The sequence below is a fragment of the Bubalus kerabau genome, chromosome 2 (genome assembly GCF_029407905.1).
Source record: "Bubalus kerabau isolate K-KA32 ecotype Philippines breed swamp buffalo chromosome 2, PCC_UOA_SB_1v2, whole genome shotgun sequence".
Taxonomy (NCBI): domain Eukaryota; kingdom Metazoa; phylum Chordata; class Mammalia; order Artiodactyla; family Bovidae; genus Bubalus; species Bubalus kerabau.
Genome location: NC_073625.1, coordinates 87606254 through 87619480, shown reverse-complemented (window position 1 = coordinate 87619480; position 13227 = coordinate 87606254). Strand labels below are relative to the sequence as shown.

At 34.5% G+C, this 13227-nt stretch overlaps 1 protein-coding gene across 1 annotated transcript in view; it reads right to left on the bottom strand.

Annotated features, from left to right (window-relative positions):
* Positions 1–13227, bottom strand: part of EPHA6 (EPH receptor A6) — a 1024550-nt gene that overhangs the window by 801604 nt on the left and 209719 nt on the right. The window contains exon 3 of the mRNA XM_055567870.1: positions 11350–12013. Coding sequence (XP_055423845.1) covers positions 11350–12013 — 664 coding nt within the window. The remainder of the gene's footprint in view (positions 1–11349; positions 12014–13227) is intronic.

Genomic DNA, 13227 nt, shown 5'->3' with positions numbered 1-13227 from the left:
ACAAAAGATAAAACTTTATTTCAAACCAAATAAGCATTTTAGTATATTTATATCAGAGACACTATTCTTCAACCCTCTCACCCACTGCTTTTTTCTGTGTGAAGTTTTTCCTTTGATGCTTATTTTCCTTAGAACTATGCAGAACTTTGAAATACACTTCCCTAGAGCTTAGATATGTAAATAATCTAAAAACACAAAATAGCACATTTTTGTTCATGTGGAAGATACAGTCATCTGCACCTTGTAGATTCAATGCTAGTTCTGAATATATAATGAAAAATGTGTATAACATAAAATTATCCTCAGATTTTAACATGCATGATATAATTTACTATTTATAGCTGTTACGATACTTAGAATATGATCTAATCTGTATTCTATACAGATGTATTACAGTATTTTGTTATTATATTCTATCTATACAATGAAAAGTGTGAAATTTTTCTTCTCTAGTAAAATTCTGCCATTATACCTTCAATGTACTACATAATATCCCATTGAAAAGTTTATTCTGAAACTCCCCTGTTGCTATTATGGTTACTTCATGGAAATGATCACCCCCTTTTTCAAACAGTTTAATTCTATCTATTTATATGGACAGAAAAAGAGGCCTAAATTTATAGAAATAACTTTTCTTATAATGTTTCATTTAGCATAGTTAGTTCAGTTAATATCTGCCTCGATGGAACATCAATACATAGCACACTGCCTATCTCTTGATCAAAAAAATCCTGATTATACAGGATTTAGCTTAATACTAAAGTTTACATAAAGAAGATTTTACTCTGTTGATTATGTAATTTTTACAATTGTGGCAACTTTGAGTAAGGCTTATAAATCAGTTCTATGCCAAGGCTTTTAAGAAAACAATGTTCTAGAATTTGGAATGTTGTCTTCTCAACTTTTAAATACTACCCTAATTGAAGGGCATGTGTGTATGTGTGGGAAAAAACTCAAGGTGTGGATTTTGTGTGTTGCTTCTGACACGTGCAATTGACAAACGGATTAAAAGGCTACTGTGACTTTTAGAGAATCCTACTGACAACAAATCATGAGTCTGTTCTAAAGAAGCCTATAACTATGAAATGACTCTGGAGTACCCAACACAGATGATCATGAAACAGGTATGAAAGTCATTCAGCCACCATAACTAATTCAAACTTGTAAGGATAAAAAGAAGTTCATTGATTGTGTAGCTGAGGTTGATTGAAAGCATCTGTTCAACTACTGAGGTTCTTCACAATGCTGCCCATCACTGCTATGGAGCACTCACAGCTATCTGCTTCCCATTATTCTCCTTTTTAATGACAGTTTTATATTTATTTCAACCATTGTGTATGTTGTATTAAGGTAAATGCCTTGTTATTTAATGTGTAGGTCACCAGGTGACAAGAGTTCATATTTGAACCTGATGGAGAAAACTTCGTATTGACAAATGTATTTGAATATATGAGGATGATTAAGTATACTCTGTGGGTGAAGTGGCAGACTACTGCAGAGATAAGAAAGTATGTACAAAAACTGGGCTTCTTCTTCTGTGATACAGAATTGTTGCTGGAAAGTGACTACTGAATCAGGGATAGCATTTAATAACATCCCATCCCTATTTGCAGCTAGGTCTGGGCACATAATTAGTTCCCACTGATAGTACATGAGAGTAATTAATGTGGTTCTTCAGATCTGAGTAGACTTCCCTGGTGGCTCAGAAGGTAAAGCGTCTGCCTACAATGAGGGAGACTTGGGTTTGATCCCTGGGTTGGGAAGATCCTCTGGAGAAGGAAATGGCAACCCACTCCAGTACTCTTGCCTGGAAAAATCCCATGGATGGAAGAGCCTGGTAGGCTACAGTCCATGGGGGTCGCAAAGAGTCAGACATGACTGAACGACTTCATCTCACCTCAGATCTGAGTAGGTTAAGAAGCAAATATACCTTCTCCAATCTCTTTTTACAACTTCTGAGCTGGACATGGATAACTATGAAGCCCCAGGAGATGGCTGGCCCACTAAATGCAAAAAGTCCTATATCCCTGTATCAGTGCATGGAGTAGAATTCCTCTCAACCAGAATACTAACATGAATTCTAAGGTAAACTTTTTAGGGCTCTCAAATTTTTTAAGTCCTTTGGAAAGATTAGTGCAACTATAAACACTCTAAGTTTAAAAAAAAGACATAGAAAACAAGTTAGCATACAAGTTACATTCCAAAGTACATGTCGACACTAATGCTTAGAAATAAGATCTAGACCCAATTTCTTTCAAAATTTATTTGAATATAACTTTAAAATCTAAAAAGAACAAAATAACATCCATAAAAATTATAAAACTAAACAGGCAAAAATAAAATAGTAATGAGTGAGAATGAAAAAAAAATAAAAAAACTAAATAGATGACGTAATCAGAGATAAACAAGATACTATTAAAAGTCTTCAACAAATATTTCACAGATATTCTAGAAATACAGAACAGAATAGAGTAACACACACATAAACACGTTTTCATGATAAAACACAAAATGTGAAGTGAAGCAGGAAAAAAAATAATTCATAACAATTACATAAATAATTGAGCTATTTCAAATCCTAAAAGATGATGTTGTGAAAGTGCTGTACTCAATATGCCACCAAATTTAAAGAACTCAGCAGTGGCCACAGGACTGCAAAAGGTCAGTTTTCATTCCAATTCCAAAGAAAGGCAATGCCAAAGAATGCTCAAACTATCACACAATTGCCCTCATCTCACACGCTAGTAAAGTAATGCTCAAAATTTTCCAAACCAGGCTTCAACAATGTGTGAACCATAAATTTCCAGATGTTCAAGCTGGTTTTAGAAAAGGCAGAGGAACCAGAGATCAAATTGCCAACATTAGCTGGATCATCGAAAAAGCAAGAGAGTTCCAGAAAAACATCTATTTCTGTTTTACTGACTATGCCAAAGCCTTTGACTGTGTGGATCACAATAAATTGTAGAAAATTCTGAAAGAGATGGACATACCAGACGACCTGACCTGCCCCTGGAGAAACCTGTATACAGGTCAGGAAGCAACAGTTAGAACTGGACATGGAACAAAAGACTGGTTCCAAATAGGAAAAGGAGTACATCAAGACTGTATATTGTCACCCTGCTTATTTAACTTCTATGCAGAGTACATCATGAGAAACACTGGGCTGGAGGAAGTACAAGCTGGAATCAAGATTGCCGGGAGAAATATCAATAACCTCAGATGTGCAGATGACACCACCCTTATGGCAGAAAGTAAAGAAGAACTAAAGAGCCTCTTGATGAAAGTGAAAGTAGAGGGTGAAAAAGTTGGCCTAAAGCTCAGCATTCAGAAAACTAACATCATGGCATCTGGTCCCATCCCTTCATGGGAAATAGATGGAGAAACACTGTCAGACTTTATTTTGGGGGGGTTCCAAAATCACTGCAGATGGTGATTGCAGCCATGAAATTAAAAGATACTTACTCCTTGGAAGGAAAGTTATGACCAACCTAGACAGCACATTAAAAAGCAGAGACATTACTTTGCCAACAAAGGTCTGTCTAGTCAAAGTTATGGTTTTTCCAGAAGTCATGTATGGATGTGAAAGTTGGACTATAAAGAAAGCTGAGCACAGAAGAATTGATGCTTTTGAACTGTGGTGTTGGAGAAGACTCTGGAGAGTCCCTTGGACTACAAGGAGATCTAACCAGTCCATCTTAAAGAAGATCAGTCCTGGGTGTTCATTGGAAGGACTGATGTTGAAGCTGAAACTTCAATACTTTGGCCACCTGATGCGGAGAGCTGACTCATTTGAAAAGACCCTGATGGTGGGAAAGATTGATGGCAGGAAGAGAAGGGGACGACAGAGGATGAGATGGTTGAATATCATCACTGATTCAATGGACATGGGTTTGGGTGGACTCCGGGAGTTGGTGATGGACAGGGAGGCCTGGCATGCTGTGGTTCATAGGGTCACAAAAGTCAGACAAGACTGAGCGACTGCACTAAACTGAGCTGAACATATATAATGTAGCTGAAGACCAAAAATATGGAAACTATAAATAACCTCCCAAAGAATGACAGTTAAGATTGTCAGAAGTTTACTAGCAACAATAGATTATTATGGATAAGGAAATAATACTCTCAGAGTGTTGAGGGAAAGTAATACTGTGAAGTCACTCAGTCGTGTCCGACTCTTTGCGACCCTATGGACTGTAGCCCACTAGGCTCCTCCATCCATGGGATTCTCCAGGCAAGAATACTGGAGTGGGTTGCCATTTCCTTCTCCAGGGGATCTTCCTGACCCAGGGATTGAACCCGGGTCTCCCACATTGTGGCAGATGCTTTACCTTCTGAGCCACAAGGGAAGTCCAGAGGGAAAGTAATAGTCACTTAGTATTCTATACCTAAATAAACAAACAATGAAAAGGGAGGACAAAATAGATATCCATTAAATAAAGAGCTTCAAATTATAGAACTTGCCAAAAGATCTACGAAAGGATAAACTTTGCTAATAAAATAATGAACCCAGAAGAAAGGAGATGATAAATGAAAAAAAAAATCTGTTAACATAGCTTGGTATATCTAAGTACTGACTTTATGGATTTTGCTTCTTTAAAAGGCAAAATTGAAACTCTAGACAATGTCCACAAGAAAGGTAGTAATTTCAGAGGGTGACATGATGAGTCATGTTTGGAAGGAAAACAGGGATATTGAATAATTTTATTCCATCTTAAAGATATATGTGTTCAGAAAAAATTTTTAATTAAGTATAGCTACTATAGACATAGGATTTATAGGTTTCAGATTGACAGAGAGTAAATCAGAGACTAAAATTGAAGTTAAAATTTGGTCAAAATAGTTTATGAAGAATGATCAATTTCAAGACAGTCTGTTTTAACCTATTTAAAAACTGTGACAAAGAAGAAACTACAATACAGTTATTTAACTTTATTCTGTTTTGGTTGGAAATATATTCTATTTTTAGATGCCTTCAAGCCTCTTGATTTCATATTCTTCTCAAACCATATGATAATTTGGAATTGCTTCATGCAATAAAGCAGCTTTATTTGGAATTGAAGGTTATATTGTAAGAGTTTATATTCAGGTTGTGATAACCTTTAGAAAGCAAAAATACTGTTTGGACCAATAAGTCGTCCCCATTTTCTGATCCCAATCTCACCTTTTAGCTTTTCATCACATTCTCAAACCACCTTATTTAATGCCAGAAAATCCTTGTGTTTCAGAATTTCTTTATGCTCTCTGCTTCCACAATCATCTCTGATGACATGATTAGACAGAAAACACAGAGCATAAATGCTTCTGAACTGCAAGAAAGGACAGAGTCATGAAGCCTTAATAACATCACTCTTCAGAAGATCAAATCAATAGCTATGTCACTAGAGGCCCTGCATATCCCATTCACCTCTGTAAACAATAATGCAATGGTCCAAGAATTGCCACCATCCTTTCCTCTAGAATTTTAAAGCAGCACTAGAGGGGAAATAAATAAAAGCATGTTTCTAGGAAAAGTTATAAGACACAATGTTTTAGAACTTTAATTATCACAGTCAGATGCTATTTTGTTAAATTAGCTCATGTGGTATTAGGAGCTTAAAGAAGGTATCTTTGCAATACCTATACATATATATTCAAAACAGGTCTAAAGTACCAAACCCTAAACAATATCTGCAAGTACAAACCATTACATAAATGAGATTTATTCTAAATTAATACCCAAGAGGAGTTTATTAGGGATTCATGTCATTTCAGAACTCAACAAAAATTGTTCAATTTTGTACACTAATTGTTTCTAATTTTCTTTCATAGTGTTAAGATATTCTTAGTTCTATGAAGTGAAAGACTATTTGATGTGAATCAGTGCTTTATAATCAATGCTTCTTTTTATTCAAGCCCTTAGTGGAATAAATTAAGACAATTAAAAAATTAAATCTGTAACATCAATATGTCCAAATATGACAATTTCAATTATGAACCTATGAAACAAAATAAAAAGTTATGAAAAATACAGATATTGGAGTCAACTACAAAATACTACCTATAATGCAGAGTAATCCAAATTATTGTGCTTGGTTTTAAATTTTAGCATATATACTTAATATAATATTTATGTCTATTTAAACCTTATTGAAACACTGACAATCCTACATGCAGGGCATCAAATGAGACACACATGTAAAGAACAGACTTTTTGACTCAGTGGGAGAAGGGATGGGTGGAATGATTTGAGAAAATAGCACTGAAACATGTGATTACCATATGTAAAACAGATGACCAGCACAAGCTCCATGCATGAAGCAGGGCACCCAAAGCCGGTGCTCTGGGACAACCTGGAGGGATAGGGTGGAAAGGGAGGTGAGAGAGGTGCTCAGGATGGGAGGACACATGTATTCCTGTGGCCAATTCATGTAGATGTATGACAAAAAAAACCACAATATTGTAAGGTAGTTATCCTCCAAGTAAAATTAAGTAATTCATTTTTTTTAAAGTGCTTCTTTCTTTAGTGCTTCTAGAATTTGGATCTAGATAGATCTCAACAACATTACAGAGAAAGGAATCACAGTTTGAAACACATAGTAGTCCAACTTTTAGGATAAAATGTATGCTTGTGGGCTAAATTGCTTCAGTTGTATCCGACTCGTTGTGACCCTATGGACTGTAGCCCGCCAGGCTCCTCAGTATCTTTGTTACATAGGAGGCCAAGAGTCCTCAAATATATTTAAGTAAGTAATGATTATTCCTAAAACCTCACTGTAATTTTTCCTGTTTATTATCTCTAACAACAAAGTTCCAGATAAATTTATATTTTTCCATCATTCTCAGCAGCATGTAGATACTGTTCTAATAGTGCCCGTATCAGACTGCACAAAACAAACAGAGCAAAAAGGGCCTAATTAATGATGAGTAACTAGGGCCTCCTCTGCACTGTGTGGCAGGCATGAAAAGTTAAAGCATCAAAAAAAAAAAAAAAAGTTAAAGCATCATAGTAAGAGCATGGGTGCTTTGAATGAGGAAATGAAAGGAAGGGGAGGAGGGAAGGGAGGAACTGAGGGGGAGAAAACACATAAAGACCAGATTGAGAATTATCAAGGCTTTAGTGATAAATCTGGTATTATTTACTGAGCCCCGTCAGGGAATAAAAATCTGTATTCTATACTTTAGAATCATGATGCATAAAATGAGGGATAACTGTATTTTCAATGGCTTTCCATATCTAAAATACTACAGCCCTTCCTGAAGAAAAGTTTCCTGTCTCACAGAAATAAGAAGAAACAGCATGTTGTCAGTATACCAACGACTTCTACCTTTAACTGTTCAGTATAACCTGGTTCTACTGATCATTGACATCAATAAATTTCTTACTCTTTATTACAGAAATGATTTTAAATATATCTCTTTTATCTGACAGGTCTGGTAAAGCAGGCACATAAATAATTAGTACAAATTATAGTACAGATGACAGAAACATTAACTTTGTGAAGATCCAGATATACGATATCTGTGCTAGACCTTGAAGGATGAATAAAAATCCACCACAGAAAGAAAGAAAGGGATGCAAGCAGCTAGATAAAATATGGAAAAAAGCGAGAGACAGGAAAAATACATAGATTATTCAAAAGTAACAAAAACAGGACAGGAGACAGAACTTGCCAAATTCAGAAAATAATAGAATATGGCCAAATTGCGAAGCCCCTTGAAAGGCATGATGACCAACTACTTTCAATGAAAGAGAAAGAAAAAACACAGAATATTTTCCTAAAATGAAATATATTAAAACTGCTACCAGGATTTACACTATAAGTGACTTTATGGCATCCTAGATGAAGCATCAGACACGTGAATGAAGCCATTTTAAACGTGTGTCCTTCTTAAATCTCATGAACCAGTGTGCTATATCCCCTGCTTTTAGGAACATGAGAATCTTTTACAATTATTCTATTTCTGCCCCATGTGTGTTGTATACACAAGGAACAATGGCATCTTGTTTAATTTTTAGTTCTCCAGATCAAGGAGAGCTTTAGCTGGGAAGCGTCATTCACATCCATAAGTGATTTCAATGAAGCTCTTCTGGACTTCAACACAATGTCGTAATGGAATAGATCTTTGGGAGAATGTGAGCCTTTGAGCATGAAAGAGGGGCATTAGTCAGGAGAATTAAGAGAGAAGACTGTGGTATACTCTCACACTAGCAGCTTCCTATAAACATACTTCCAGGTATTCAGCCCTTTTGCAGTCCCCTTGTAAACTCACTTTATACCTAGTCATGTGAAAAACTCCCTCTTCAGCCAACCACTATACTCTAAAAATTTTTGAGTGAAATTCTTTAATGGCATGAGGCTATATAGAGAGAGGCCCTGGAATATAAGGGATTATTTTAGACATTCTAATCCCTGTCACACTCCCAGCTGAATTCAGCTACATGAGTTATCTCTGTTTACAATAAGCAAAAGAATTACCCACATATGAGACCTGAGAAATCATAAATCACTGTGGCTTTAAGTTATTAAGTTTTGGTTTATTTTACCTCAATAGCAATAGATCATTGAAACATATAACTCTATATTTATCTCTACTACAAATCAAAATTATTAACAGATCATCAGATATTCAAAAATGTTAATAACTAAGATAATGTTCTAACAGAATAAGCCAGGACAAAAGAAAATGATATAGAAATATTGTTCTTTCAATTCCCATTATATATACATAAGCATATGGTCACATTATTATCTGAGCTGTACTTTATTTGTGTATATTCCAATATTCATGTATATTCCAAAAAAAAAAAAAACCTTAAATAATTTACCATCAAGAGTTGTACTTTATTCGTTTAGGTTATAGATAATTCTGAGATTTGGCTATGAGATAAGTTGTTTGTAGAAAGCAATGGAATCAATAAAAAATTATTATCAGAGGTTAGAAAGGGGCAATATGAAGAATCAAGAACACAAAAAAATACTTTAAAATGGAAACTGTTGGTATTATAATATACCTTCTCTAAAAATGAGGTCCCAACATCAACTTTCTATTTGTAAATAGCAATTCATTGTATTCAATTGAAACCAGGTAGTGTGTTTTCATGTAATAGTTTTTCATATACTTTATCATTTATTATAACCACTAATTTATTTATGAACAAGGAAGTTAGTAAGCAACAGATATAGAATCCAAGCATAATAATCCAATTTATTCCATTGCTACAAGAAGATAATGAGCATTTGTACTTTACCCACTCATTTCTGCAATCAAATAAATTACAATAAAGATTATAAGCCATAAAAATGAATGAGTCAAGCAGTAGCTCTAGATAAGCCGATAATTATCACTCATTCAAAATCATCTTTGCCCAAAAGTGAAGGAATTTTAAAGCATGCAAGTAATATTGAAATTTCATAGAGCAAACATATTAAGCAAAAAACATCTAGTCATCAATAATTGTCACTACTTTTAATTCTGTGATCAACACCATAAAGTATACTTAATAATAATCATTTAAATCCATAGATAGCTATTTTTTAAATAATTTAAAACTTTATTATTTTTAACAATACTCAGCTTCTACCTAAGACAAAGCATGATAACCTTACATGGTTAGTATATACAATATGTTTTATCCTTGGCTATTATTGCCTTCTTAATCTCATTAAAAAATGATCCATATATGTGAATTTTTCTTTAGTGCATTTTCCAATGTAAAATTTTTTTACAATGCCTCTTAAAAGATTCATTTCCAACTAATTTTTGTTTCATTCTAAACCCTTGCTATATATGAAAAAAATTCAATTAATTATATATAAAGCTTCAATGAAATATATTTTAATGTTTAGATAGTGAAGAAAAGTTGGCTTATACTTTATAAAAATACACTACAGGCTTTTCATAAAAACAGTATTTTCAAATGACCTAACATAGTCATTATTGATGGCTTTAGTGAACTTTTTAGCATTCAAGAACTCAAGTGTTTTATAAATAGATAAAACATTAAAAAATTCACATATGTCCCCATCCTGAATCCCCCTCCACGTCCCTCCCCATACCATCCCTCTGGGTCATCCCAGTGGAGACTGCATTGTGAAGTAAATTCAAATTCCTTTAAACTCCACTTAATTCCCATTTACTTCAAATGGTGAATTATTAAAAGAGAGATTTTATGTTTTTTAAATCATATGCTACAAAATGAAAGACTTTGGGGAAAACATTTTAACAAACTAATAAATCTCAATAAAGTTAAAAAAAAATTCACATATGGCCCTATATAGAAACAAATGTTTTTCTTATTTATTTTCATCCTTTTTAATGGGTAGGAACATACCATCACCAAAAAGTCAGAAAATTCAATATGATTGACACTACGGAAAACTAAACAAAACAAAATCTTAAATAATTTACCATTGAGAGCAAAAATATCTTGTATGCTATTATTTACCAAACATTACTTTTATTTCTTTATTTGTGTTTTGATTATGAGTCCTATATCCAAATGTAATGGATATGATTTATCTTTATCAGGCATTATGCACACAATTTTAAGTATATATATATATATTTATTAAATTAATAAGTCTTCATAAAATGATTCACACACAAAACTTTCCATGTTTAAAATTACAAATATGTCATTATCAGAAAACATTAAAGGTATGGTTTTAAACTTAATCAGCATTTCAGTGTTTTAATACTTCCTAACAATTAGACTTTGCACAAATACTGCTATCTGAACAAACAAACAAAAAATAATGTGTTATATAGTAGGAAATTATATTTAATAGTAGCAAAGGATAAATTAAGCTCTGATACACTCAGTACTCAATCACAAAACATATACCATTCCTATAAACTATCTCTATGTTATAAAACATATATTCATATGCATACATATGAATTCCTCATTTATTTAAATATAATTTCAGCTTATCTGGGTACTACAATTATTACAACTCAACATGAAAGAATTTTTTTCAAACTATCATATTCTCTATGAACCACCAAAACATGAAAGTTAAGCAAATGCCTGCTTTGAATTCCTTTTGCTTTTTGTTGCTGCTATTGATATTGTTTTCCTTTACAAAAATCAAGTGAATACAGCAATTCATACGGCAACTACTCTACTGAAGGCACAGTGGAAGAACATTTGTCATGGTATATAATTTATTCAACATTTTCATACACTATTCCTAGGTGGGGAAAAAAATCAGAAATTATCTTACAGTTAATATAAGTTCATTTCTTGCACAATTAGTTCTTCCAGGAATAATAATAAAAAATGTATTAACTGAAAATAAATATATTTATGTTGAAAACACCCATCATTTGAATGCATGAATAATTATTTAGATGTGTTTCTCTTACCGTGGCAAGAACCTTCAATTTCTTCATATCCTGTACTGCAAATACATCTTCCAAGAGGAACCAGCCAATCTCCATCAGCACCACAATAGAGCTTAGGAGTGTCACGCTCTTCTGCACTCTTCACACAGGAGCCCCTTACTTCAACCAAGGAGGAAGAATCAACCCTTGGGATAGTGTCTGGAAACATGGCCAGGTTACGAACAGTAAAGGGGCATTTTTTGTAGAAAACACGGACGGAAACTAGGGCAATGCATGCCCCAATGTCTTGAAAAGCCAGATAAAATCCTTTCCTTTCTATAGGCCCCAGCTCACGAATCTCAGTGTTGAGTTTGAGGATGCGATCACCCAAATCCATCTGGGTAAAACTTTCATCAGCAGCAATTGTGTCAATCTTTGTATACTGGCTTGGCTTGAATTTAATTCCATGGGACTCATCTGATTCCACATAATATAGATTAAACGTTTCTTTGCAAGTCCCCAAGACCCATGGGATGCTGTTACAATCCCTCAGTGTGAACTTCATTTCCACATAAATTTTCTGAGCTGCATCACGAGAGATCCAGTTTGTACGAAGCCAGTTGTTTTGGTTTGGCTCCATCACATTGCATACCTGGTAGGTGTGAATGGGCCTGTTGTGTTCATCCATTTCAGTGATGGCATCCCACTGCAAAAAAGAAAAAACAAACAAACAAACAAATCATTATAAAACCACAGTGGTTAAACATCTACAATTACCTCCAAAATTTTCTGTTTTACTGAAAGAAAAAAGAATAAAAAGGACACAAGTGAAGCAAAGCAACAGTGGTACAGGATTTTAACAAAGAGCCTTTCATTTCAGAATGGGTTCTGAACATACCAGATGTCCTGGTATGAATCTTACCTTCTTAAATGTTAGTTGCAACATCAAGGGACTCTTTATTTATCCTCTAACTTCCTTGGCGGCTCAGTTGGTAAAGAACCTGCCTGTAATGCAGGAGACCCTAGTTTGAATCCTGGGTTGGAAAGATCCCTTGAAGAAGGGAAAGGCCACCCACTCTAGAATTCTTGCCTGGGGAATTTCCATGGACAGAGGAGCATGGTGGGGTATAATTCATGGGGTCACAAAGAGTCAGGCATGATTGAGTTAGTGACTAACATTTTCATTTTCACCTCAACTATAAAATGAAGCTTATCATATAGTACCTGTTTAATAGGTTTGTTGTGAAGTACAAATTAATTAATATATGTAAAGAACTTTAAATGGTTTCTAGTACTCTATGCTCAGTTGCTCACTCATATCCTACTCTTTGTGACCCCCTGGACTGTAGCCCACCAGGCTCCTCTGTACTTGGGATTCTTCAGACAAGAATACTGAAGTTGGTAACCATTTCCTTCTCCACTAGTACTCTATAACCAACCTAAAATAGCATCTACTATGTGATCAAATAACTAGACCAATGATAAATGCACTCCAGTTAACCATTTGTCTTCATATCCAATTTGCCACAAATTGAAGTAGATTTTTTAGTATTCAATTAAATATATACATGTCTATATTGATAGAAAATGTGTACATAGACTTCCCAGGTGGTGCTAGTGATAAAGAACTCAACTGTCAATGCAGGAGACAAAAGAGACATGGGTTCAATCCTTGGGTCGGGAAGATCCCCTGGAGAAGGAAATAGCAACCCACTCCAGTATAGTTGCCTGGAGAATCCCATGGACAGAGGAGCCTCATGGGCTATAGTCCAAAGAGTCGCAAAGAGTCAGACATGTCTGAAGTGATTTAGCAGCAGCAGCATACATAGATAAGACTTAGATTTATTCAAGAAATACTTGAGTATTATTCTGAATACTAGGATTGCAGTAGTGAATAAGCTGAACAAAAGCTCCCTGCCT